This window comes from Leucopleurus acutus (assembly GCF_964270905.1).
Source record: "Leucopleurus acutus genome assembly, chromosome: 4".
Lineage (NCBI taxonomy): Eukaryota > Metazoa > Chordata > Mammalia > Artiodactyla > Delphinidae > Leucopleurus > Leucopleurus acutus.
Window position 1 is genome coordinate 143,640,847 of NC_139146.1, and position 27,137 is coordinate 143,667,983.

Below are 27,137 nucleotides of genomic sequence, written 5' to 3' on the forward strand. Positions count from 1 at the left end.
TTTATTTCTTGCTGAATGTTAACAATCTAAAACGTGAGACTGCTTAAAGGCTTACATGAAAAATAAACAGAAAAATAATGTGTCAAATGCATAGAGTTTGCCATGCTGTGCTTTTCGCAAAGTCCAAGAGCCCAGATCATGAGGAAAAGCAGTGTATTGCTTTGGAAAGTAAGTGATGGGTGAGTTTGGAAGAACTTAGTAGAATGGTATTGCATAATTCTTTAATTTCCCTAATTCTTTTTTAAAAATTCTTTTCAAACCCCTAGATTTTCAGGGGAAAATACTATGCTAAAATGACATTGAAATAAGATAGTACTTTTGGATGAAATTAGCAATTTAGAGATTAAAGCAAATTATCAGAAACAGATAATCAACTCAAATATGCTGAAGTTAAAAGGATAACTTATACATTTCTTTTGGAATTTTAGGTAGATTCCAGCAATGTAGATTCCTAGAAGATCAAAAAAGACTAAATGAAGATCTTCTACATAAAGCATGTTATCAGCATAAAGGCAAGGGAAGTAAGGGAGAGAATGATTAAGAATGGAAATATTGATAGAAGTATAATAAAGTCAGAGAAAGAAAAAAAGAGCAGGAAAAGGAGTAATCAGAACTTGGGAGGAGAAGTGCTGATCAGTGCACCCCTGTTGGCCACCGTCACGGCACCCAGGAGGCTCAGTCGCTGCCCCTTCCTTCTCGTCCCACAGGATGTGGTGGTGGTCGGAGAGGAAAACTTCACCACCCCCTGCTACATCCAGCTGGACGCAGAGGCCTGCCACCTCCTCTCCGAGAACCTTGGCACCTACTCCCTGGTCGGGCAGTCCACCACCAAAGCAGCCACCAAGCGCCTGACGCTGGCCATCTTCGGGCCGCTCTGCTGCTCCTCTCTGGAGTACAGCCTCCGGGTCTACTGTCTGGATGACACTCAGGATGCCCTGAAGGTAAGTGACTCCAGCCTGACCCGCCCACCTCACACCTAGAGACGACATGCGTTGCGTACGCGCACCCGTGTGCATGAACACAAGTGTCTGGCCCCAGAACATGGCAGTTACAAAAACAAATTAGACATTTCTTGAAGCCGTGCTGATAAAGAAGCTGTTTCCATTAGGCTGATTCCTCCCGAGGGCTACTTTTGTTTATTACCCTCCTTGATTTCTTTTAATGAAAAATTTAGAAGTGGAAGAATTTGGCAATGAGACCTGTGGATGGTAAATAATCTGCTTCCTTGTGTGTCTCAGCTGTGCTCTTCCTATAAAAGGAACTGGCATAATTGCTCACACTCTATGTTCCTCTTGTGTGCAACTTCCTTATATGCTCTCCCATTCTTTTTATGAGGACCGTGAGGAAGAGGGTTAGCATTTGACAACAGGCTGCTGCTTTACGGAATAAATAGGCTTAATTCTCGGTGCCATTATTTCCATTCATTTCCTCCCATTTGAAGCTTTAAAGGATATAGTAAGTGCCTCTGAAGAAGTTATGATCTGGAAAGAGGAATAAAAGAAGTATGCAAAGGATTACGAAGCAAGTCAGAGTGTGACACATGCCGTAGATGAATGCAGAGCTCTGTGGGAATTCAGGAGAAGGAGGCATCATATTATTTTGAGAAAATCTGAAAAGGAGCTAGCATTTGAGATTGACCTTAAAGGAAGGCAGGGTTTGACCAACAGTAATGGGGAAAAAAATACAGGATTTCTGGGTGAAGGGAACAGCATGAAGAAGCACAAAGGGAACAGTAAATACAGATTCTATGCGGCATGTTATTTCCAGAAAGCCTAGAATGATTGATAGGAGGTTTTTTGGGATGGACCTTGACAACCAGAGAGAGGAGTGGAGATTCAGTTTCTTGAGTTAATGGAGAACCACTAGAGAGATGTAACTAGAAGATAGACATGACTGGAAATACATGTTAGAAATACTAGTCTGCTGTCAATGAAAAGATAGAATCGAGTCAGGAAAAGCATGGTAGAGCTGGAGTGAAGACGGAGGAGTTAGAGGAAGGGAATAGGTACGAAAGCCCTATTAAGTAACTCTTGCAGGCCCTGGTGACTAACCCTGAATGGGTGGAGCAGAAGATCAAGTCTGCCTGTAAGTAACAGTAGCAAACTCAGGGGCAGGCAGCTCTGGACTGTGGATATGGTGACTTTGCCTTTGGAATATTGAATTAGAGGTATGGATTAGACATCAGGACAAAGGTGCCCCATGGACAGTTGGAAATATAGGGGTGGCTCTTTGAACAGAGAGCAGTTCCTGAGACAGAGACTCAGGAACCAACTATATAATATTGATATTTGTCCTCCATGGTGATGGAGGAGAATATCAAGGGAGAGTAGAGGGAGAAAATAATAATAAAGCTAATAAACATCACCGAGAATTTCTTATGTGCCGGGCAAGATCCTAAGTATCTTTTCTTAACTCATTGAATCTTTACGACAACCTGTAGGACACCATTATCCCTATTTTACAGATGTGCAGGGCACAGAAAGGTTAAGTAAGTTGCCCTAGGCCACACAGCTGCTGAGTGGAGAAAGCGGACTTCATTCCCCGGGCAGCTGGCCGCAGTCTGGACTCTGCTCCTAAAGTGGGCTGCTCAGAGAGCCACACCCTAGAGCCCAGGGACCAGGGGAGCCCTGCCATTGCAAGGGAGGAGGGGGGCAGCCAGCAAAAGACCTACAGAAAGCGGAGTACCCAGAGGAGGAAGGGGAGAAGTAGGAGAAAGATGCGTCTAGGAAGCCAAGAGAAGAATTTTTTTTTTTTTTTCTGAAATTCAGGGTATTTCCTTCTGGAGTTTCCATCCAGAGAATAGTTCTGGGTCATGAAAACTGAGTGTTGTAGGTTGTGTCCATGGAGGAGATGAGACATATTCGGTCCCTGGGTATATTTTTGATGGTTGAGCCTGTAGGAGTTTCTGATGTTAAATAAATGATGCGAACACACAGCTCTAATGTAAAGCTTAAGGTTATGTCTTTTGTATTCCTTGCAAATGCGATACTGTTAAGGCACTGTCTGGATAGAAATCATTGTAGGCTTAAATCCTTCTTAGGAAAAACTGTATTTGTAGGCGAGCCATGGGGTCTGATGAAGGCAAATCTTCTTAATAATTCAAAGAGAAATCATTGCAAAAAGCATCTGTAGAAGATCTACATCATATTTGAAACACATTTTATATTCACACAAATAGTTCCTTTATTCAGTCACTCTCGACCTTTCTTCTCAAAAGACGTACAATCCATGCAAAAAAAGTAATATTTCATAAAATAATTTTGATTATGTTAATTAGCGAAAAGAGATGAGAAAGACTGACAAACAGGTTTGAGGAGTAAAAACAACCCAAGAGCAGTTTATATCATGGTCAGTGCTTTCCAAATAGACATATATAAATTCTCAGCATCTGGGGATCCAGCACTTAGTCTGAAAGAAACATGAATAATGGATAAGGCTTTCTTGTACCTCATGATCGTTTAATAATGCAGAGGTACCAAAATCCTAGTTATAGGTAAACCAACATACCGAAGAGACAGCTCAGTCCAGCCAAAACTGCCTCATGCCCATGCTTGAATGGGAACTTTGGGGCCGATTAACTGAGAAAGGCCCTTCATTACCTAAATTCTGCCCTCTTGGCACCTCGCCTGCTAATGCTCCCGCCAGCCTCTCTCCCATCGCCCTGCTCCTCTAATTTACCCATAAATACTGTCTTTTGCATCTCTTCTCCAAATACCTCCTCCTTCAGGCCCACCGCACTCCTCACTTACGCTCGTCCTAAATCCTAAATAATAATTCTCTATCCAGCGCACGTACGAGTCAGTTGGGAAGCTTTAAAAAGAGACTTGTTGGAGGGTCCCAACCCAAAGGTTCTGATCTGATCGGTGTAGGTATTGGGTTTGGTTTTTTGTTTGTTTGAGCACTGCCTGGGTTATTCTACTGTGCAACCAAGGTTAAGATCTCTTACACTAAACAATGTCAGGGGTCTTTTTGGAACTTTCATCCTACTTAGGACAAACTTTCCTGTATCCTCAAATCATTTTCTCACCCATTCCTTCACCTGCTCACATTAACTGCAGCTGGATCTCCCAACTAACACGTATCACTTACAGTCCCTGCAGTGAGGACCACACCCCAACCACAAGTCCAAGAGGAAAAGTTCCAATACGTCTCATATCCCTGACCACTTCCGGGGCATCGCTCTACTTCTGGGCTGGCCTTTTGGGTTGTTTTTCTTTATTCTGTTACTCTGTGTTCCATTACCCACTTCAGTTCCTTAGTTCACATCTCCACCCTAGCAGTACCTGCCTCGTCTTCTTTCTTGCCCCTCCTTTTATTCCCCTCATCCTCTCAAATTCAAAGTCACCTCTTATTCACAGTTCCTTTGCCCAAATGTATTCTAGTAACCTTTACATCATTCTTCATTATCTACCCACTAGTGTAGATGTACTGCATCCTCAGCAGGAACTGCACCAAGATCTCCACCGGCCAAGGTCTCTACCTGTGAAAGCATCTGACCTTCCATCTCTCTCCCACAAGGTGCACGAAAGCTGCTCTTTGTTTTTAAGGAAAACCTCCGTCCACTGTCCCTGGTCTCATGGTCCACAAACCTTCATCTGCTCTTACCCGTATCTACAGGGAACTCACTTCCACTCAGAAATCTCTTGCCATCTAAAGCTGCTGCAGGCTTTTCTAATTTCCATCGCTACATATGACCTCCACTGAACAAGCCCTCTATGTCTACTTGCGGCCTGTTGAGCTTCTCTAAAAAAAATCACAAATTCCTGATTGAGTCCATTATACTGTCAAGACATCTGCCCTAAGCTGTGGCTCTCCTGCTTCTCCACAGTCCTTTTATGTATTTCTCCTTGACTCATGAGACTTCACACAGCACTTCTTCCGAGCCTCTCCTACTCTCCCCACATCCCTGACGGTACCGCAGCCCCTTCATGTGTTGCAATGATCTAGCACCTGTGGTACCACTCAAGGGACACTCCCTCAGCTGCTGTCCTTTACCTTTCAAACCTTTTATTTCAGCCTCTTCTCACCTAGTCTGGGCTCTGATGAAAAGGAGCTCGACTTCCTTGTTTGGACTTTAATCTAACTCCTCCACCACCTGTGTCTCCAGCTAGCAAGTGATGCCTGCAAGTGGGCCTTCCCAGACTTGACGTTTTCTTAGAGTTACTACTGCGGACTGGGGATTCTTTCTGAATTGCAGAAACCCTCACAGAAGGTTGGACGAGGGCAGGGAGGGAAGCTCAGTGCAGCACTCATTCTTGGGGGTCTGAACTACACAGTCTGGAGAGCTATTAGAAAGAAGACTGGCCCCGTGTCTGGATCTGAACATATTGATAATATTAATTCCCACTTATTATCATATTGTCCATGTGGATGGGGAAAAAAAAGATACCACATCAGTCAGTCTCAGCAACGCTGATGCATTCTTTCATCTTCCCACCCACCTCTTTGAGTTTGGTAGCTTTTGTAACAATTTCCCTGAGTTTTGTTAAACCTGGAAGCAAAAGTGGTCATCTGAAACTTAAAAGCTGTATTTAGCAACGTGGAAGCATTAGTGCTGAATTAGAATGCTGGCAGTGACTGCTGGAGTAAAAGTCAAGGCTGCCAGGAGACAGTGGAATTCTTTTACATACCTTTCAGGTGTTTTTTGTTTGTTTTGTTTGTTTTTTTCCATGCATGTGCTAGAAGGACCAGTGAGAGCAGTGAGTGAGTTGAGTTCATGTAAAGGGATAAAGGTGCTATGAATTGTGAGAATACCTTAGAATCCGTTCCATTCTCAACTAAAGAGGTCACATCTATTGAAAGGATTGAGTTGGGTAGGTCACAGCTTTTCTCGTTACCTCCTCTTCAGGTGATTAAAGTAGTATTGTTTTTTTCCTTTCACTGTTTGCAAAGACTTAAATCCTAATATAAATAGACCAGAAGTTAATAGAGAGCAAGGTTATATTTGGGGTAAGTTTAAAAACACTTCAGGGAGAAATATACATCAGCATTGATGTAAGTAATTTCTGTCCCACTATGTTAGGGGTACAATTATAAGATTCTCCTTTCCTAATAAAGGGTTTTATACTAAACTCTGAACCTAAAAGAGGAGTTATTTGCATAAAATGTGAGTAGTCTCACATATCATAACATTCAACGTTGTTAATTGAATTTCTGACAAATGTATATGTGATACAAACCAAATGACGTGTACTAGCTTTCTTTATGTAATCATTTGGCATGGGAGAGAGTTGTCTTTGGATTACTTCATTTTTCACATACCCTAATCTAGGCTGTAACATAGTAACTCTGTGAATAATCGTTATTATGAGAAACGATGAGAGAAAAATGAAAGAGACACTGAAAATGAAAATAGGAATCCTAGTTGAGAATTGCATGATACTCAGTTTCTTGGGCCACAGTCGTAGATAGTCATAGGTAGCCCATTACAAGTTCTGTCTCATCCTGAAACCTGGTGCTTCTTCACCCGTGTCCTTCTGATATCTCCTCCATGGCCAGCTGTGACCCTGCTGAACCAAGAACACCTCACGCCTGCCTCTTCTGGGCCAACAAAGGCTGGCCCTCCATTGGATTGGCCCCATTAACCATATCTTTTCTTTCACTTCCCTCAAAGCACCTCAAAACTAGCATAACCTATGTTTCATATTCTCAGGATCCTGGTCTCTGGAATTATACGAATATATTCATACATGTAACACATGCATTAGATAGCAGCAACAACAAACGTGGTAAAGGTGACAAGTGTGTTTTCCCTGCTCAGTGTATGGAAGGAAGTGTGGTATCAAAGGAAAGCCTGGGTCAAGCTGGCCGACTTGATGGCTTCTGCCGCTCATCAGCTCTGTGGCCCTGGTCATCGAACTTGACCTCTTAGGGACTTCATTTGGTCTGAATCAGGGACCCTTAAAAGATTGAAAGAGAGTAAAGTTATTAAACTTCCTGGCATAAAACAGTCACTGGATAATGTTAATTGTGCCTAGGTGGGCATTTAGATTATAATGGCCTTTTGAAGCTAAGGGCTCAGTGAAGATATTAACTCTAATTGTGATCTAATCGTGGGGTGAGTGTCAGGTTCGTTAGCAGGCTGGTTGGTCAGCTATTTAGGGACAGGGTTATTTTTGGTGCCTCTAAATTTACTCCATCTTTATCATCTTCTCATGAGACTTGGCTCTGGCCCCATCATATATTTTCGAAATGATCTGCAGTGCTGAATTTATGTTTTGAGAGAGAGGGGGGAAAGAGAGAAGAGGAAATAGAAGTTTTGGTAGATGAAGTAATGAGTCCCCAAAGATACCTGCACACAAATGTTACCTCACATGGCAAAGGAGACTACAAACATGAGAGTATAGACCTTGAGATGGAGAGATTATCCTGGATGGTCAGAATGGGTCTGATCTTATTACTTTGTGCTTAAAAATGGGGAACCTTTCCCAGCTATGGTCAGAGGGAAATATGACCATGAAAGAAGGATCAGAGATGTGCCATTGCTGGCTCTGAAGAGGGAGGAAGGGGACCACAAGCCAAGGAATGTCGGCGACTCTGGAAGGTGGAAAAGACAAAAAAGCGGATTCTTCCCTAGAGCCTCCAGAAAGGAAGGCAGCCTTACTACCACTTGATTTTAGCCCAGGGGGACCTGCGTCAGACTTTTGGCCCACAGAACTGTCAGGAAACAAATGTGTGTTATTTAAGTCACTTAAGCTTATGGTAATTTCTTACTGCAGAAACAGGACACTAATATAGAAGTTAAAAAATAAATGTTCAAGGGTGAAAAGGAATACAAGAGTGACTCCAGAAGTTCTAGAACAATCTAAAAAATCTTATTCCTAATACTCAGATGTGTGAGACCATCTTTCCCTTAGAAGTAAGCCCAGAGGTGGACAAGCCACACGGCGACTTCCCTGGGTGCTGCTCTTCGGCATTTTGCTTCAAAGGTGTCACAAACTGACCTGACTGGGCAGCTGGGAGTGGCAGCTCAGACCAAGCGTCCGTGGTGACAGCAGCTGTGGGAACAGCAGGCAGAGCCCTAGAAATAAGGTGGCTTGACAGGAAATGTTTGCACATGGTCACCCGAGTCCAACTTTGTTATTATTAGGGACGAAGTACGGCAGGCAAACTCAGGGGGAGAGCGGAGCACCCCAGCATGAGCCCGGAAAGAGAAAGTGTGGCGAGGCTGGGCGCCTGTGACGATGACCCAAGCAGGTGGGAGAGGCCGGCTGACGGTCAGATGTTGCCACAGCTGGCCGTGCAGCCCCAGGGAGCTGAGCTTGGTGTCGCTGGGAGCTGGCACGGAGCAGGAGAGACGGTGGCCCTGCCTCTTTGGCCTCTGCTTTGGAAGAGGACGGTCCACTGCTGTGATAGCGACAGCAGAGATAAGATAGTCTCTGGCAAAGAGAGACATTCCTCATCCCCAGATGACAGGGGCAGGTTCCAACACAGGTTTAAAGAGTGAACAGGAGCAAAGGAGGTTCCATAAAGTCTGATGGGAGGAGATGTGATTTTTATTTTTAAAACTGGCAGCACAGCCCTTGAGGGTTGGTCTCTTGAGGTCTGACCTGTGTGGCATGTTGAGCGTCTGCCGGTGGTGTGTTCTTTGTGCCTGGAGGGCCCTGAGTCCGTATGGCAGAAGCTTGGTGGAGGTGGGCGCGAGTCTCCAAGCGCACGACTTGGCCTTCCGTGCTTGGTCCAGGGCCCGCCCTGCGTGAGCGTGCAGTGAGGGTTCCTCCCCCTGGAGCCGCACGGCCAAACCAAAGCGAACACCCCTGGCGTGCAAGGCTGGCTGCTGCTCCATTCGCTGCCCTTGGTGATCTTGCCCTGTGGAAATCTTAGCGCGTCCCCACGAGAGCTGCGTCTACCAGCCCAGGCTCCAGGCGCTGCCCCCAGGCTCCCTGGCAGCGGTGAGCAGCCGATCCAGGGCTCTGGGCTTCTGTCCAGAGGAAAGAATGCGAGGACAGGTCCCATCCAGACAGCACCGAGAAAGGCGTGAGAGAAAACGAAGCAAAGCCCTGGCTTCACCGCCCCCACCCTTCTCTTCCAGAAGCGATTTGAATGTGTCATACGGGATTTAAGTTTCATTATTTGTGTCTTCCTTTCTGTAGCCGGTAAGAGTCGTTGGAGGGAAAATGAGAGAGACAAGAGAGGGAGAAGCTAAAGGCTGGAGAACCCACAAATTGGATTGTATTCCTGAGAAACCAGGTGTTAAAAAAGTGCCTTCGGGCTTCCCTGGTTGAGAATCCGCCTGCCGATGCGGGGGACATGGGTTCGTGCCCAGGTCCGGGAGGATCCCACATGCCGCGGAGCAGCTGGGCCCGTGAGCCATGGCCGCTGAGCCTGCGCGTCCGGAGCCTGTGCTCCGCGGCGGGAGAGGCCACAACAGTGAGAGGCCCGCGTACCAAAAAAAAAAAAAAGTGCCTTCAAAGAAGAAGGCCCAGTTGGGAGCAGCGGTGCGAGAGAGGAGGCGCGTCCTCGAGCAGGGCCAGGGGGGTCCGAGCGCAGGGCGAGGGGGACGGCGGACGAGGGTGAGCACGGAGTGCAGAGGCAAAGCCAGGGCCCGGCGCCTCACGCAGGTCCTGGGACACAGTCAGTGCTTTGCACACAGACGGAGACTCCTCACGTTCCCGAACATGAGCTTCAGGCATCTCAGTGTAGGCAGCCCCGCCACCGGGGGCACTCGTGTGCGCTAGCTGTGAGGCTGACACCTGCCCGGGCTGGGAAGGGCCCGGAGGAGGAAGAACACGGGCGGGCGGCAGCGGAGGCAGGCGTGGTCTGGCCCGGCAGTAACGCGGCGTGAAGAGCCGTGGGCTTAGGGGGCCGGAGGGTAGGAGTCGCAGGGCTCCTCCCGCGCGCCGTAATGAGGGCGCGGCGCCTGGGGTTGGGGGGTGGCGCTGGGTAGAGACCAGAGGTGCTCCCTTTGTACGCGCAGTCCTTTAAAACAGCTTGCGTTTTTTGTGGCTCTTAAGCGGCCAGGGCTAATGGCTTGGCATGGCTAATGTCTTGGCTTAATTGGTTATTGTGAATGCGCCTTGTTTCTCCTGTGGAGTCCCTCGTCCCTGCCTTTCGAACAGTCCCTCACAGGCTCCTTGAATCCATACAGCCCGTGCTCAGGGCCACCGGGGAGCCTGCGTTCTCCGAGCAGCCACCACACTGGGAAGCGGCTGCCCCACGGGGTTGCCCAGATCCCGGCGGGCTCCGGCTCTGACGCACAGGCCAGCTCCCTGCGGCATGGGGTTCACGTGTGTGTTCCCATGGAAGGATGGGCTGGAGACGTTTCTGTTGATAACTGACCCCTGCAAGAGTCTTTCAAGGTTACGCTGGAGGCGTGGAGATAGAACTGACAAAGGCAGGCAGAAAGGGACCCCTTCTATAGAAGCAGAGCCCAAACAAGGCACCGAGGCAGGGGTGCTTCCAGCAGGGAGGACAGCCTTTGCAGAGGAAGGCGACATCTATATTTCTGAGAACAAAGAGCCTAGACGATCCTAATTCCTGTTACGGCATTTCTTTCCAAGGTCACGATATTTTTCTTAAGTCTTCCTAACTCTTTTGACCTTAAATATATCTTGTTCCTTTCCTCTCATAAGGTGTGTGAAATGTCCCAACTTTGGGACCCAAAAGCAGCTGTCTTAGAGCTGGGCACACTACGTTGGGGTTACGTGTTTGTATGTCGGTCTCCCCACAGCTGAGGTTTGTGAGTGTGGTTTGAGGCTGGGACGGAGGCTGACTTGTGTGTGCGTCCCAGAACCCGACGTGGTTCCTGGCGGGTGTGTTGAATGAATGCTCCCAGGAAGATTAAGGAGAGGAAAGCATGTGACTCTAAAGCTGTATTTTGTTGATTCACACATCTGTTATTTGTATGTTCTCTGTATCATGTATAATAACCAAAATGATGTCATGCAGAAGGAATTCAGAGAATCAAGCTTTTTAAAATGTTACATTAATTTTAAGTGGGATCAGCTATAAAATATCTGAAATTATGATACTTAAACCATAACAGTATGGAACAAAACCCCGAGTAGCCTATCAAGTGGGCTTGCCTCTTCTGTTTTCTGACGTAAAATTTATACGTGGGATTTGCTGTATGTGGCAGGTCATCTCCCTCTCGTGTGGCTCTAGGTGATTTTAGTTTCCAAGGAGTTGTTTTAGTTTTTGATCATAATATCTTTAATTCACACTTCAGTGTTTTTAATTTGTGCTTTGGTTATTGTCCTCTCCTTTATTTTGTTGTGGTCCCTTGAAGTTGAACATCCTGGGTGCGATGATACCAGTTGCTACTTTTCAGAAAAAAAATGTTAAATTTAAGTGTGGTAAGGATTCTTCTTACTGAATCATTTACTCCTGGCTGATTTCTCCCAAAGTACTAGTGGAGGGACAGCTGCCCCAGCCAGCAGTCTCCAAAATGGACTTCACAACCCCCAGGCCAATGAGATTTGGGGGGTAAAAACAGACACTATTAAAGACTTCTGTGTCTGTTCATCTTAGCACATACTTTTAACCTTAGGTATATTTTATAACATTAACATATTGATGTGTTAATGTAGGTATATAACTTATAAAGAAACAAACAAAATGCAGGCTTGATTTCTTTTTGATTGATGGCAGGTGCAGTCCAATATGTTTAGAGACCTTGCTCCAAGCATGGATGCGTCCTGGTGAGCAGTTCATCTCTCACCAGGGTTCCTGTCCATCTGAACGGGACAGAGAAGTCAGGTTCCTCCCAGCTGTTTGCAGCAGCTTTGTGTCGCTCCTGGTTAGCGGAGAGAGGGAGAAATTAAGAATCTGGAGAGAGCGTGTGTTCTCCAGCACCATGTTCTTTAAAATGGCACTTTACTTGGTCCCTTCTCTCAAAAAAAGGCTTGAGCCAGGCCAGTCTCTTTCCTCACTGGGAGAACTCTTTACCATGACTTTCGGGGTCAATGCCGAAGAAGCCAAGCACTGAGCCTTATTCTTGGGCTGCCTCCTACGCACACTTTGCACTCACAATGTGGTACTGTGTTAGATTTGTTGACCTCAAGGTCATGGCCAATAGGCAGTTTAGGTTTTTTTCAGTGGTCATCCCTGCCAAGAAAACTGATCGTGTCCTCCATCTCCCCTGGCGATCTGTGTTGATTGTAGGAATGGGGTGTGGATTATACATTGTTGGGTACGGTTACCTCCCGGAATACAATGCGTCTTCTTTTAGACATCCCAGGGAGATAATTTGGACATAATGAAGATCTACAGTAATCAGATAATTACTATCGATTGCTCTTTGGATGTCTTGATGAGGTAATTAGGGTGTACTGGAGAGAAGCTAGAACTGATTGATTGGCATGACTGTAATCTCAAAGATTTCTAATTATGTTTCTTTTCTTCTAATGGCTTATAAACAAACATCATTTTAGCTTTAGACTTTGTCAGGTGCCAGGTTCACCGGGAACATCAGCTTTCTCTATTATGCTAACTAGACCCTGAACATGATCAACATAAGCTCATTACGTCTTCCTGCTGAAGCAGAAGAAACTGCAATTAACCCTCGCTTTTCTTATCCGTCGTTATTCCCGCACGGCCAGATTCTCCTCGAGGACTGGAGTGTGAAGTGTTGTGGGAGGGTGTTTCACGAGGAGCGCGTACGGCTCTGTGCTGGGTACGTCTAGAGGCCTATGGGGACTGTTGGAGCCTGCTGAGCTGCGGGCACAGGGCACAGCAGAGCCGGGGCACAGTGACACAGCGTCTGTGTCGGGGTGGCTGAGTGCTGTGTCCTGTCACGGGTAACAGCCGCTCATCAGCCAGCAAGGTTGAATATTCTCAACGTCAGTGCTCTCAAGCAGCTGGACCACTCCCATCTCTCTGTCAATGTGCTATTGCCTCATCTCTTCCACTACACACTAACTAGAGGAGTCCCTGCCTGAGACCACATTCCACATCACCCTCATATTCCCTACACCTTATAGGACCTTTCGGCAGCTTGCATCGTGCAGAATAGTGGCCCGACTCAAAGATGGAGGGTGGTAAGAACCAGTAAAGGAGCAGTTTGAAATGAGCTGTTTCCATCTAATCAGTGATGTTGGTAAGCTCTGCACTTACTGGACCACAGTTCTGCACTGTGACCATCTATCTCTGCGGGAGTAGGTTCCCTATACACGCCTGTGGGATGGCCTGAGTGATCACCTGTGTTACTGAACCCCATGCTTCCGACTGAAATCTCACCAAAGAAGAAAATCGTATTTTGTTTTTATATTGTTATAAAATCCGTTATTTTCCTGAACCCATTTGGGAAAAAAGGTCACAGATGTCTGCGTATTCTTATCACTGAAACTTTTACGAGAGGAACAAACTGCACCAGGACGGTTCAGACAGCAGAGGAGACTCGGGATGTTGGTTCATTGAGAACTTATGGTTTGCTGATGTTTGGATAATTGCAGCTGTACCTAGAAATGCTTCATTAACTCCCATTAGCTAGCTTGAGGAGTGGAAGTAGATACAGAATTTATCTTCGTGTTGTATCTTTATAGCATAAGTAAAGTTACATAGCAAATTTAATCAGCCATGGTTCTTGAAAAATGAGGTGGTTTTTTAAAAAATTTAATCTGAGTGGCTATTGAGATCAATAGTTGGTGCTGAAAAATCCTCCTAATCTGTATCAGTGTACTTTCCTCTGTTAGAATATTTAATGAGCATATTTTTATTTTTTAATAATTGGGAATTGTGCAGTGGATCATTTTAATAACAAATTTTATTTCTGTAGGTAAAGAAACTGAAAAAAATAGAAAAAGTGCCCAAAACACATTCCAGATTTTTATTTGTTAGCTGGTATTTCCAATCTAAGATCTGGTTTGTTTTCTAGTTGTTTGCCCCTTTCCCTAAAAGTTCATTGAAAATCTACTTACGTATCTGTTTATCTACGTTTCTACCGATTTTTTCTTTTTGGGGGGATTCTCCCCATTTTGGGTTCTGATTGTCGTTGCCCCGTATTTGATTAAATACACCACTTGTTCGTCAGGAAGTGTAGACTGTACTGAATGTACCGCACAACAGTGTCGTGTGGCTTGCTGACCCAGTCCATGGCCAGTAGGGGCCAGTCACGTGCAGACTGGCGGGGGCCTCAGCTGGAGGGTCTCGGGGCTGCAGGATGGAGGTCACGTGCTGCACAGTTAGGTTTTGGGGCTGGGGGCAGAGTGAGGAAGCACACTATGGAAGTGATGCCAGTCATTCATATTTGCTTTTGGTTTGGGACATGTCGTCGCAGGAAGTCTTGCAGCTCGAGAGACAGATGGGAGGACAGCTCCTAGAAGAACCTAAGGCTCTTCACTTCAAAGGCAGCACCCACAACCTGCGCCTGTCCATTCATGATGTCGCCCATTCCCTCTGGAAGAGCAAATTGCTGGCCAAATATCAGGTAAGGTTCCCAAGCTGAACCAAAGGCTTGGAGACACCTGCAAGGGGACTAGAATGATTTAGACAGAAGACACTCCCTTCCTTGAAAGTAATCCTATCTCAGTACTCGTTTGTCCAAAATAGTTGGGGGGTGTTTAGGAGTTTTTGAAAAATACTCTAGACATACTGGAGGAAATGCCTTTTTCTGAATTCTCTTTCAGATAACTTTACTATCAATGTTTCAGTAAATAAGATTTCCAAGTCCATCATGTCTGTGCATTCTCAGAGTAATGTTAACATTGAATTGGTAAAAACCAGCCTCAGATGCATTCATAGGAGAAAGGGAACATTGTTATCCCACATGACACAAATTAGGCTTCAGCCTGGCTAGGAGAGAGTGCCTTTACATTGAAAACTTAGAAGGAAGCTCAGCTTGGAAGCTGGGATAGCAAGTGAAAATAAAACCTGGTCAGGATTTTATTAAATAACAGCATAAAAATACTGGTCCCAAGTCCCACTGTATGTAGCTGTGTGTGGGAAAAACAAGACTCCCCCGAGGTGTTCACCTCATCCTCTCCATCAGGCAGCCCACGCTCTCAGGAGACTGTGTGATGGGATCCCGAGCCTCAGACCCATCCTAGGAGTCGTCGACACCCTTAGGATCAGCAGTGAATCCTTGTCTACACACGTGCAAATCCAGTCCCACACCCTGCACTGTAGCTGCACTGGTTGTGATTTCCTGATGTAGTAAGTCATGAACATACTAGAAGGGATGAAGGGAAGAGTTTCAGCTGTATTCTTACTCTCAGATGTCTGGTACTTACACAGAAATTGTGGGAAACAAACCCACTGGTGTGCTTACAGTCTCGAGCTGTGATGGGGGTACACGCTCAGCACTTGATTGAAAGATTGGCTTTAACTTTCTCATTAAATCTCCTCCCTTGCTTTCTTCTTTCTCTGATTTTGCAACTGCCATAAAAGTCCACAGATCTTCCCCTTTTATGAACAATGCTTTTTGTGCAACCATAATGGAAAGTTGTTTTTATAATAATGATAACCTGATGTTAGTTTAAGCTAAGCCTGGCTGAGTTCTCACCATCTGCCAGACTCTTGTGTACTTTGATTAATCTCATTTAACCCCCTCCATTCAGGTACTCTGTTGCTTACGTACAGTCTTTCACAGATGAAGAAACTGAGGAAAGGTTAAGTAACTTGCCCCAAATCACCAAGTGAGCAAGGGGAAGGCATCCTATTGGTACTGGATTTGGCTCCAGAGCCTATGTTCTTAACCAACATGGTCTACCATTTTGTGTCAATCCTTCTTCTCCCTTTATTGAAAAAAAGATCCTTGGGCTCTGTGAGGTGATCTAGACTCATAGGCAATTGTGTCTGTTAGAGGCTTGGTGCCTTTTAGGCCAAGAACTTTTCTCTGGCAGCTAATCAAGCCTCCGGTTTCCAACCTGTAGTGAGTTTTGACTTTCCCCATCCTGTGCAGAGGGAGGGCGTAGGCATGAAAGGGAACTGGGTCAGTGCGTCATCCTTTAGACTTTGCTTTTCTCCAGGGTACCATGGCAGGGGTTCCTTTTAATGGGCAATGACTGGAGTGTGTAGGTTTTATTTGGGCAATTGTCTAAACCTTACAAAAAAGATCATTTACGATGTTTTCTTTGTTTTTTTTGGGGGGGGGGTTGTAAGTGACAGAGAAGCGGCAGGCTGGTTAGGTATAAGGATTCTGGGGCTGATTCCCTGGGTTCAGACCTCAACTCTGCCACTTTCTAGCTGTGGCACTTTGGGTGAGTTCTTTAACATCTCTGGGCCTCAGTTTTCTTCACCTGAAAAGGAGGTTGGGATGTGCTTGTGCATGGACCCATCGTGAGGATTAAATAAGGTAATTAACATGTGCGGTACTGAGATGAGTACCCTGCAGCGCGCTGTCTGATAGCTTCCTTGAGCGTTGGTCCCTCATTTGTGGCTCACCCTTTTATATGCTTCAGGAAATTCCTTTCTACCACATCTGGAGTGGGTCTCAGAGAAACCTCCACTGCACGTTCACTCTGGAAAGATTTAGCCTGAACACAGTGGAGCTGGTCTGCAAACTCTGTGTGCGGCAGGTAGAGGGAGAAGGGCAGATCTTCCAGCTAAACTGCACCGTGTCCGAGGTAAGAGGCGCTCATTGGTCTCGGACCAGAGGAGGGACCGACCTCCGGGAGGGCCAGTGGGGTATAAAGTATCTCAGTGTGGGAAGTCCTGAAAAGCTCTCTGGAGGGCCTGCTGGTTCACAGAATAGTATTTTTAATGAACACAGGGAGCTCAGATTATATGAAAGTGTGATAGAGGATCCCTTGCAAAAAACAGGACTTCTACGTTTCGTGACATGAACTTAAGGATCTTGTCCTAACTTTTTACACAGATCTGAACTTCGAGTATAAGGTTCAATTTAAGTATCGCACACATAGAGTAACTTTCCCAAAGCATCCCTGCTGTCCCCTGTTCCTTGTATCCTCCGCCTCTCCTCCTGTTCTGGCTCTTTCCTCGGAACTCACCTGCTTTGCCTGACCATGCGCTCCCTGCCCCCTCCTTTTGCCTCCTTTCCTTTTATTTCCATGTCGAAAGGAGAAGTCTCTTGGTCTCGTTGCTCTCTTATACATCATCCTCCAAATAGAAGAGATGCCCTTCTCCCCGAGGTAGGAGAGACCGTCCTGAAATAGAAGTAAAATCTATGCATTTCCCCACTGGCGCCCATCACGCTGCCTTTCCTCGCTGTGACCCTCACTTCCTTCAGGTGGGACTCTGTCATTTCTGAGATAGAGACATATAAAATCATCACTGCTATTTCAGACTTCTCTGGGTGGAAAGAGGGGGTGCTCGTGACCTTACTGGTTACCTGGGACCCCAGGGCTTGGAGTTAGAACCATGGAAACGCTTCAGGCTGGAGGGACAAAAGGAAAAGGACAGGGTGAGAGGAAGAGGGCAGCACCGTCTGGGGCCTGTGGAGCTGAGCTTGGCGTTGCTTTTTGAGCCCCAGCACAGAATTGTCATATTTTAGAAGTACAGCCGGACGGTATATGATTTAAAAGACTCCTTCTTCCTCGCTGTCTCATGCACAGCGACGAATGAAACGGCACCCTGTTCGGCGTGTCTCACTCCACATGTCGTATTTAAAGACAGTCTTCCTTAGCAAACCGAGGGGGGGAGCACGTCAGCCTTGCCGCTACCACCTCCTCCTTTCCCACAGCCTGGCGAGCTGCGGTCGTCGTCTCCTCCCTCCGTTTCATGAGACTTTTGACTCATAAACAACTTTAGTCACAGGCCCCGGTGACATTCATAAGGCATGATCTTGGTGTCAGGGCGCCATGGCAACCGCCGGGCCTTTCTGTGCGCGGGCCCATCTACCGGGCCCGCAGCACCACCCCTGCTGGCTCGGGAGGGTGTTTTCACTTTCCAGGCCCAGCAGGTCTGCAAAGCTCAATACCCACCCAGCTCCAGCCACAACAAAGGCTGCGGAATTTTGGAGGGGGCGGCGAGGAGGTCTGCTCCTTTGATGCTTGCTTTCCGTTCAGCATGAGCGATGTGATGAAAAGGCAGAGGAGCTGTGGCCGCGAATGAAAGCGCGCTGGTCAGGGCTGACCCCCCCCCCCCCGCCCCCCGCCAGGCCAGCCAACCCCTCACCGAAGAGATAGTGTCGCGTCATAGTGGGATCAGTTTAAGGACTTTCTTTCCTGTGCCAACACAGGGGAAAGATGATTTCTTTTGCAACCTGGTGGCAGTCAGCTCAGGGAGGCCGACCCTTTCGTCTCCTCAGAGGCCTGTGACAGACAAGCACACTTAGCGGGAGGAGGGGGGAGGCAGAAATGACCCGAGTCGGATGACTTTGGGGATTAGGGGCCACTCTGCTGCCTTTCCTTCTGGGTCACCGAGTCCCACCGTTGCTGTTAGCATTTGAATGCGGTGCATGTGGCCCGCAGAGCGGGGAGAGTTGGGCTGGTACTGATGTCGGGAGCCAGGCTGTGTGCTGGTGAACAATTGGCTCTGGAGAGCCCCGAGACCTGGAGTCTCATCAAAAGCTCGAGGAGGGGTTCCCTGTGGCTACAAGCCACAACCAACCAGAGAAAAGGCTCCACTGGCTCCACTGGTGGTGCCTGTCTTCTGGACAGGGCTCCTCCCTAGGGTCACGTGGCAGGCTGGCAGGTGGCCCGGGGCTGCAGTTCCAACGTCCCATCTCCTGAAAATGAGCTGACTTGCCAGGAATGCGCTGCTGCCCTCCCCCTGCCACCCACTGCTCAAGGCGTCACCAGCGCTCCTTTCTAAAGCTCCTCGGCCCTTGGCCTCTGCAGTCAGGCACAGGGCCTGCCGCCCCCCAGGGAGACCAGGCTGTGCTTGACACAGACCGGGGTGATGTCAAGAGCTGGACGATTGTTCCTCTCTAGGGGCCTTGGCCAGAGATTCCTTACCTAGAGATAAAGCCTTTAGTCTCACAGAGATGAAGTTTAAGAATGAAAATGCCTAGAAGAGTTAAAAGTATGAGGATAAATGATGATAAAAGGTTTTTCCTTAGAGGGACAGGGGAGGTAATAAAGGAGAAGCTGCCCATCACCAGCAAGAGGGAAAAAAAGTAGAGGAGAGAAAGAAGCTTCAGTCTCGTTAGGACTTTTAGTTCTAGCTACAGTATAGACAAAGACGTCATAACCCTGTTAACTACTGACACACAGCACTTTCGTGCACACAAAGAACAATATTAAAGATGTACAAAGCCTCACTCTGCTATAGCCATCCTATCTATTCACCTCCTCTGTTTTCTATAACCTGTTCAAAAAGAAGGACCCTTGGGAAAATCTAGTTTTTCTAAGTGACTTCAGGAAGAGTCAGAATACAGGAAAGGAAAGTCGTTTCTCCCGTGGAGTGTTGAAAACGTGTGCCACAGCAGCTGTTTGGTTAATGGTGAAAAATCATGTTTAACCAAGGGAAGCATAACATCAAAGACAGGTGGTACCAATATCATAAACAATTATTATAGTAAGTGTTCTGTGAGAGCATACCTGGAAGTAAAAGAAGAACTAACAGCAACAGAAATTACTAGATGAAATTTGAATGTAAATGTATATATGTATTTTTCTTTTACCTCCAAGGCTGCTGTCAGCCATCTGATAAGAGAGACGAGGGCTTGTCTCATGCACAAGGAAATAAACAGGCACAGTAGCCAAGGCTGGAGACTCAGGGTTTGAAGGCCCACGTAAAGTGCTGACAGTTCTTTATTCACCAAGAGAAGGGGGACAACGTGTATGTGTGAGCAGACCTTCCTGAGAGTCGTGCCTGCCTTACCTTCAGGACTGAACAGTGAGGAGAGCCTTACCTTTAGCCACGTTTAGTTGGAATGTGGCAGCACTATTCTGCGAGGTGGGCTTCTGTTAGGAACTGGCTTCATCCTCTTGCTCTACCAGAAAACATACCTTCCTCTCTTCAACAAATACGAATTGAGTAGCTTCCACGTTCAGGGCACTGCCCTGAGGGTCAGAGAAGTTCTGAGGATGACAAAAATACTCTCATCTCCAAGAACTTTGGGAAATCAGAGGAATTCGTCCGTAAGTACAACCAGCGTGCATAGAGCAGATGTAGGAGGAGGACAGGGGCTGTGGGAAGTGCTGTAGGAGGGCTCCAGGCGGAGGGCTTTGGGCGGCTTTGCTCAGGGAACATGCTTTTCAGCCCACGTTTTGAGGTGTTTGCCTGACAGAGGTTAAGGGAAAGGGCAGAAGAACTCTCGAAGGTACATCCTTAAGAAAGGTGCTAGGAACAGTGAATGGTCCAGTCATGCCAGTGCCACCCGAGAAAGACAGGAGCCAGGCTGCCAGGTGGAGGGAACACAGGGGCCCCTCGTCCACGGCAGGCCTGGCTCTGCAGGTTACAGGCATCCCAGGCTTCAGGCCGGCCCCGCAGATAACCTCATGGCCTGATAAGGAGTTGGGAATCCATGTGGTAGGAGAGCCATTTAACACTTACCAAGAGAAGGCAGGAGAAACGTCAGCGCTGGGCTTTAGGAAGATGAGTCTGGCATAAGGGGTGGACCACAGGGAAGCAGCAGGGAGCTGGTGAGGCCACGAGGCAGCGCTACACCAAGCAGAACCCCCCCCAACTCCCCGTGCAGACTCAGCCTCCACCGCAGGCCGGGGATGGACAGGCTGGGTTTCCTTCCAGGCCCCATTGTTACGGTCCAGACGAGAAGCAAGCAGGACTTGCAAGCGGGCCGTAGCGCTAAGCTGTGGAATGAGGTGTGATTTCTCCACGCCTCTGCCCGCCCCCGCTCCCAATTTTATACCTGAGAGAAGCGCTGGCCACTTGGGTGCAGACGTTCCCAACGTAAATCTGTTGAAAAGCACGGACATGTGCCTTCAGTCCTCTCTTCTGGTTTAAGCCCTATGCCCTTGAGGTCAGGAGCCCTCTGTCCTCGTGGTCCCTCGGAAAGAGCTCTGTGCCCAGTGCAGGGAAAGCTCTTTGGGATTCAGGGACTCCAACGTATCTCATACCAGTCGTCTCAGTCCTGCTGTGTGCTGGAGTTGTTAACATAAAGGAGCCACTGGAATCCTCCGAGGCTCAGTTTGCCAAGCTTTGGGTTCTGAGGCCAGATATTGTGATCACAGCCAACACCACTTGATGGTCTATGGCAAAAAAATTTGTTTTGCCCTAACGTGCCCTCCAGAGCCCCCGGACGGACACTGTGCCGTGTCATCGCACAAGCCTCGCAGTGGACCTGGGCTGCTGATCCTGGAACGCAGACAGTGGCCCCCAGGTGTAGGAACAGCAGGGTCTGGGAGGCTCTGGAGGGCGGGGGCACTGACGTCTGAGCGGAGCCCTCCACCAGACCCCGAGACTTCCTGATGGCTGGACCTGCGTGTGGCTGTTTTATCCTCCAGCAACTAATTATGTTCACCACGGAGGTACCTGCTCTGAAAAAGAGAGAGATGACATTTAAAGTAGATTAAGTGGATTTTCTTTTATTGCTTTAATAGTCCCCAGGCAACATTTGCTTTTGCTTTTCCAACCAGCAGAAGTGATCAGAAAATGATTAGAGTTTCTCCTGCAGATGAATTTCAGGTTTTGCAATCGTGCTGTTTTATGAGCTGAAACTATCTCAAGAGCCAATCTGTGGTTTTCTCTACTAAAATTAGATTTAAAAACAAGGGTGCACAGCAATTGGAGGATTCTGTTAGCAGCTTGCCCTAAAGCCAGGTACTGTGTTCGCCATTTTCTTTTAAATAATTAGTCTTAATTCGATGTCATTTAGAGGAGAGCTGTGTTCCATTTCATTCAACAAAAGCAGGCCCCGAGCCATCTTCTGCAGAGGTTAGAGGGAGAATTTACTCAAGCGTTTGCCCAGGGCTTCCCCTCAGGGTCAGACAGTCTCTAGAATCTCAGATCTAGATCAGTTCATTCTCAAAGAGCTGCCCTTTTGAACATTTCTCTTCCCCCCGTCCCCCAAAACCTAAACCTTTAGCAGTATTGATATTCCCTTGCTCATCCTGGAGAATCCCATTAGAAAAGCTGTAATTGAATTACACCCGAGCTTTCCAGCTAGCCCAGTCCTTACAGAAGACCCGTACATCCAAGGCTATGCAAAAATCAGCTCAGAGTGTACCTCTTCCTCTCAGCCAGGTTACAGAGAATCACAGCCGTCAGCCAGAAAGAAGCCATTCTCACTAAGGAGAATATAATAACATTCATTCTCTTCTTACCATTCAAAGCAAGGCATTATGTTGATTGGCTCAATAAGGATTGCTTTTGTCTTCAGAAATAATGCTGTGTTGTTCCCGTGCCTGAACTACAGGAACCTACTGGCATCGATCTGCCTCTGCTGGATCCAGCGAGCACCGTCACCACCATGACGGGACCCAGTGCTTTCAGCATCCCTCCCCCGATCCGGCAGAAGCTCTGTAGCAGCCTGGATGCCCCACAGACGAGGGGTCATGACTGGAGGATGCTGGCCCATAAGCTAAACCTGGACAGGTGGGTATGGCCAGGCTTCAGAACTAGTTCCTGTTAGACCATCGGGCTCCAGGACTGATACAGCTGACTTAGGGCAACGTTCATTTTTTTCCTCCATCTGTACATTTACTTACTTTTCATTATGACAACATGTATTAAGCTCCTACCTTGTATCTTGCACCATGGTCTTGCAAACACGTTGTTGAGAGACATCCTGGGCTTACCTGACATTTGTAAATATCAGGTTTTGTGATCCACTTCGCAAAGCTGACAGGCTAAATCCCCCTAAGTGATATATCCATTCGCTAATTTGTTCCTCGCCTCCTGCTGAGCAGGACCTAATGCTGGATGGGTAATGAACACGCTAAACACAGCGCCGCCAGGAAGTTATGAAGAGACCTCCGGAGCCTCTTCTTTGTAGAACGTTGCCGTCACGACCAAGCGAAAGGCGTGGCATAACCTGTCAAAGATGATCAGAGCCTGGGCTGGAAAGAAAACATAAGTCTCTTGGTTTCCTGTTTAGGATGTGACCCACAGACATCTTGCCTCTTAAATTATCTTACTCAGAGTTGAGGTTAAAGTTAAGGCATCACGTCTCCTGTCTGGGGCTGACCTAATTAAGTATGGGCTAGTTGTTCAGAACGGCTCACTGCAAGCCACAGTTTCCCAAGTGGGTCCAGTTATACTTACAGAAATGCAGTAACGAAAAGGTTCAGTAAAAACTGAAAGGAAAAGAGAACCGTACATCACACCATTCAGCACCTTTTCCCATTACCAATTACAGGTACTTGAATTACTTTGCCACCAAATCAAGCCCAACTGGCGTCATCCTGGATCTCTGGGAGGCACAGAACTTCCCGGATGGAAACCTGAGCGTGCTGGCAGCTGTCTTGGAGGAGATGGGAAGACATGAAACAGTAGTGTCGTTAGCAGCAGAAGGGCAGTATTGACCCAGGCTGGGGCTGAGAGTGAAGCAGGAGAGTCACAGGGAGTCTGTGGACGTCCAGGGGCTCAGAGCTGAGGAGGAAACCCAGTCTAGACCAGTGAGCTCCACAGGCAAGATTGCAGCGGCAGAGAGAAGGAAAACAGACACAACTACCAATATACATGCCCACTCTACTCGGACATCGTCACAGGAGTTAAGAACAATTGTACAAATGTGTATCTTGAATTTAGAAATCAACCTAATTTTCCTCTTAGTTGGGCTGTATGCTGTGTGGTACAGGATCTTACAGTTTCCTAGGAAACGCTTTTTATTGCTATCCAGATCTATGGATAAACTTTCTTAACAAACCCAGTTTCTACAAACGTTGTTTACATCCAATTGGACAGGGATGCAGACACTGTCCATGGCTCGTTCTATTTTTGTTTAAATCATTTGAAGTTGAAGCTGTGGACGGTTTGCTGTGTCTCTTTCAGATTAGTAATTTACAGAGAAATCACAGACTTTTCCTACAAATCATGTGCATCAAGTGTCTCAGAGATAATCCTCCCATCAGTGTTCTGTTTCTAGAACTTGTAGAACCAGTGTTACTGTTTGTATCGGGGAAGTGGAGAACCTAAGTATAAAGGAGAGAGAGCTAAGACTTCCTTATTCCTTGAGGGTACCCACCTCACGCCCTTGGGGAATAAAGCTATAGCGTGGCAGGGAAGACAGGGATTCACGTTCAGCCACACAAACAAGCATTTTTTCCACAACGTGTGTTTGTAATATGCAACTTGAAGTGGCTTTTTTTTTAAAAGAAAGGTATTATTATTATCATCATCATTATCATTGATGAGTATTTACAAGTATTTCTAGTAAAAGGATTTTCTTTTAACTTGTTTTTGTTAGCAGTACTGTTAGTATTTAGGTATTGACCTGACCCGGGCACCTTCTCATAACAAGGTGGGCGTGGTCACCAGTTTAATTAAACAGGCATTGCTTCCCTGACCTTTTATCTTTCTCCCATCATTCTGCCTGGAAAGGAGGTAAATGCTCACTGGCCTCGTCAGTCTGGTCTCTGAGCTTGCTGAGGCAGGGGCTTTGTCCTCTGAGTCTCGTCACGAGAAGCGTTCAAGTGTTCTGATTCAGGCTTTACTCAGCATTGTGGTCACACAGCCCCACACGCCTCTCGTGGGTCCTCTGTCTACCTTGGAGGCAGTGTGGTTGAAGGAACAGCCTCTGAGCTGGAAACCGGTTCTCATTCTGGGTTTGTCACTGTCTAGCTGTGCTACCTTGGGAGAGTCATTTACCCTCACTGGACCTCAGCTTCCTCACCTGTAAACTGAAGGGATGGGATTAGATCAGCTCAAGGTTCTAAAATGCTTGACTTCCACTGTGATGCTCCCAGTCTCCGTCATCAGTATGAAGACCACAGTGGACGCTGACCTGGATCATTTAAAGATTCAACTAGCCTTTCGCCCAGGCTACATTATGCCTTTCAAATAGTTCCCACTTGGAAGATAATTATTCTAACCTGTAACATATTTGTCATGCTTTCCAGTCTTGTCTTTGTGTCATTGCATCACGCTGTTCACCCAGAGATGGCATCCCTTTATTATCACTTTCTTTCCTCTCTTGGGACCAGTTGCCTTCCTGACTAGTTGCAAATTATGTTCTATTATTGTCTTGGTCAAAATTTTTTTAATTAAAAAAATTTTTAACTGAAGAATAGTCAACAGACTACTTTGTGTAAACTATGCTATTTCCTGAGGACCATCACAGGCTCTTTGTTTTAACACAGGGACTCAATTCATTCAGCAGGTGGGGAATAAAGAGTCAACAGCCCAGGAGCCAAACCAAGATTGAACAACAAGCACCCGTGCGTATGAATCAGAACTTTCAAAACATGGCTGTGGTTAACTTTTGGGCTGGAGGTATCCAAGTTGCTGACTGGATTTGAATTAAAAATAATTTTATACCCTTTTCCCCTTCTTTCCACATATATTTCCTCTCCTGACTAGTTTGGTAACTTTTTGATATTCCCAGGTTCCTCCATCCTCATCATCGAGAAACTGCTGATACCTAGTAGGGAGCCTTTTCTTTCCTGCCTTTTATTTCTTATCTTTTGTTTTAGATGCATATTCCATAATCTCTCTCAGACCACCCCCCTGTACCATATATAAGAATATGTTACACTTACTGTGAAAGGGAAAGATTGCACTAACAAGTTCAGTGGATAATGCTTATACCAATGCATCTTTGACCAAAAGATAGTAAAATTCTACATTAAAAAAATTTAATACATAATTTTTAAAAAGGAGGAGGAGGAAAGACTGTTGTCCATTGCTGCATCTTAAAAGAACTTCTCAAGGTTACTCACCATTACTGGTTTGGGGGGCTGTCATCTGTGGAAGTCAAGAATTAGAAATCTGATACCTAAGGAGAAATAGAAAGGAGTAAATATGTAGTATTCAGATAAATCAATTCCAAAACTGACGAAAAAAAGTCATCAACACAGAACTACAGAACACAGCAGGAACTGTATTTTTGAGGCGCCCCCATTGAGGGGGGGGCCTTTGGGGTTCACTTCGGATGCTTCGTGGTTTTCGGTTCTAAATCTCAGCACCGGAAACGGGCAGAGCGGTTGATTCCCTATAAGTGAGGTATTCATCTGTCATCAGGTGAATGGCAACTTCCATATGTACAGCACAGCATTTACATTTATATCAAATGATTTTCCCTGCGAATTCTGATTTCCTTCCTTGGAGGGAGTGAAGTAATCGCTGTTAGACTGCTCTCAAACTCGGAAGACCCAGACTCAGCAGTTCAGCACGTAGGGAGCCGCCTTCTCAGCCATCCTGTGACACGTCCTGCCTGTCATTCCTAGGGCTTCTATGTAGATTGCGAGCAAAGACCAGTTTACTTCATCCGGAAGGAAAACAAATCGATCACTTGTGCATGATGCCATCTAGTGGTGGATAACGCAATCTACCCTGCGTCTAATAGGAAAACTTGGGAAAAGTTGTTTGACCAAGGGAATGGATACCTATAGCGTCTGCAGGACCTTTATGACAAACAGACGTGGGGAAATTTTCACTTCTAGTTTTCTTATTCTCACATTGTTTTTCACTTAAATTAGCCATACCAAAAATTACACGTCCTTATGAGCCTAGTACATTTGTTACTAACTCGTTCATACACAACACATCTCAAGTTGGGTTTTGGTTATAGGAACAATAGAAGTACGTAAAAATCTGTACGAAACAGTTTTTGAAGAGTTGTCATTTTCAATATTTATATTTTTCATTGGGCTTTATATGTTTTAAATCTTTTAGTTCTCTAGTATTTATTTTTGAGGGTGTAAGAAGCGTCCACTTAGAAATAAGTTTTATATATGCAAATGAAAATAGTGCGTCTAATGAAGTGGAAACTGTGCTTGATAACCAAGGAGAAGAAATTAGCCTCCTGAATTTGGGGATCTAAAGGCAGAGGTTTCCTCCTGTTTTCACTTTCCTCTCACCAAACTCACTGAAATTTCCTTTAAGTGATCTGGAAGGAACAGAAGTTAGATTCAGAGTTGATAACTGGGCACAAGGTGATGCCAAACATGTAACACCGAGGTGCTCACAGCCAGTAGCCTTTTCATAAACAGCATGAACACCAGTGTGGATACTCACCTCAGCTACCCAGAAAAATCCCCATATTATCACAGGAGCAATGTAAGCTCTTCCAAGGCAGGGCAATATTTGGGGTGAGATGTCCATTGTTAAGTTGCATAACCATTAGCCATTTTTACATATACTATTATTTTGTAGATTTTAATCTCCCAACTTTCAAATAGTAGAACCATTTTTAGGAAGAACTCATGGAGACTGAGTTCAGGACACTCGAGAAA

General features: G+C 46.4%; 1 protein-coding gene across 2 annotated transcripts in view; it reads left to right on the top strand.

Moving 5' to 3' along the window:
• Positions 1 to 23,267, top strand: part of UNC5C (unc-5 netrin receptor C) — a gene marked incomplete at both ends in the record, with an annotated part of 393,819 nt that extends 370,552 nt beyond the window's left edge. For both annotated transcript variants that reach the window (XM_082837850.1, XM_082837851.1), the window contains 5 exons: positions 708 to 941; positions 14,216 to 14,365; positions 16,338 to 16,502; positions 22,160 to 22,338; positions 23,102 to 23,267. In XM_082837850.1, coding sequence (XP_082693976.1) covers positions 708 to 941; positions 14,216 to 14,365; positions 16,338 to 16,502; positions 22,160 to 22,338; positions 23,102 to 23,267 — 894 coding nt within the window. The remainder of the gene's footprint in view (positions 1 to 707; positions 942 to 14,215; positions 14,366 to 16,337; positions 16,503 to 22,159; positions 22,339 to 23,101) is intronic.
• Between the last annotated feature and the right edge of the window lie 3,870 nt (positions 23,268 to 27,137).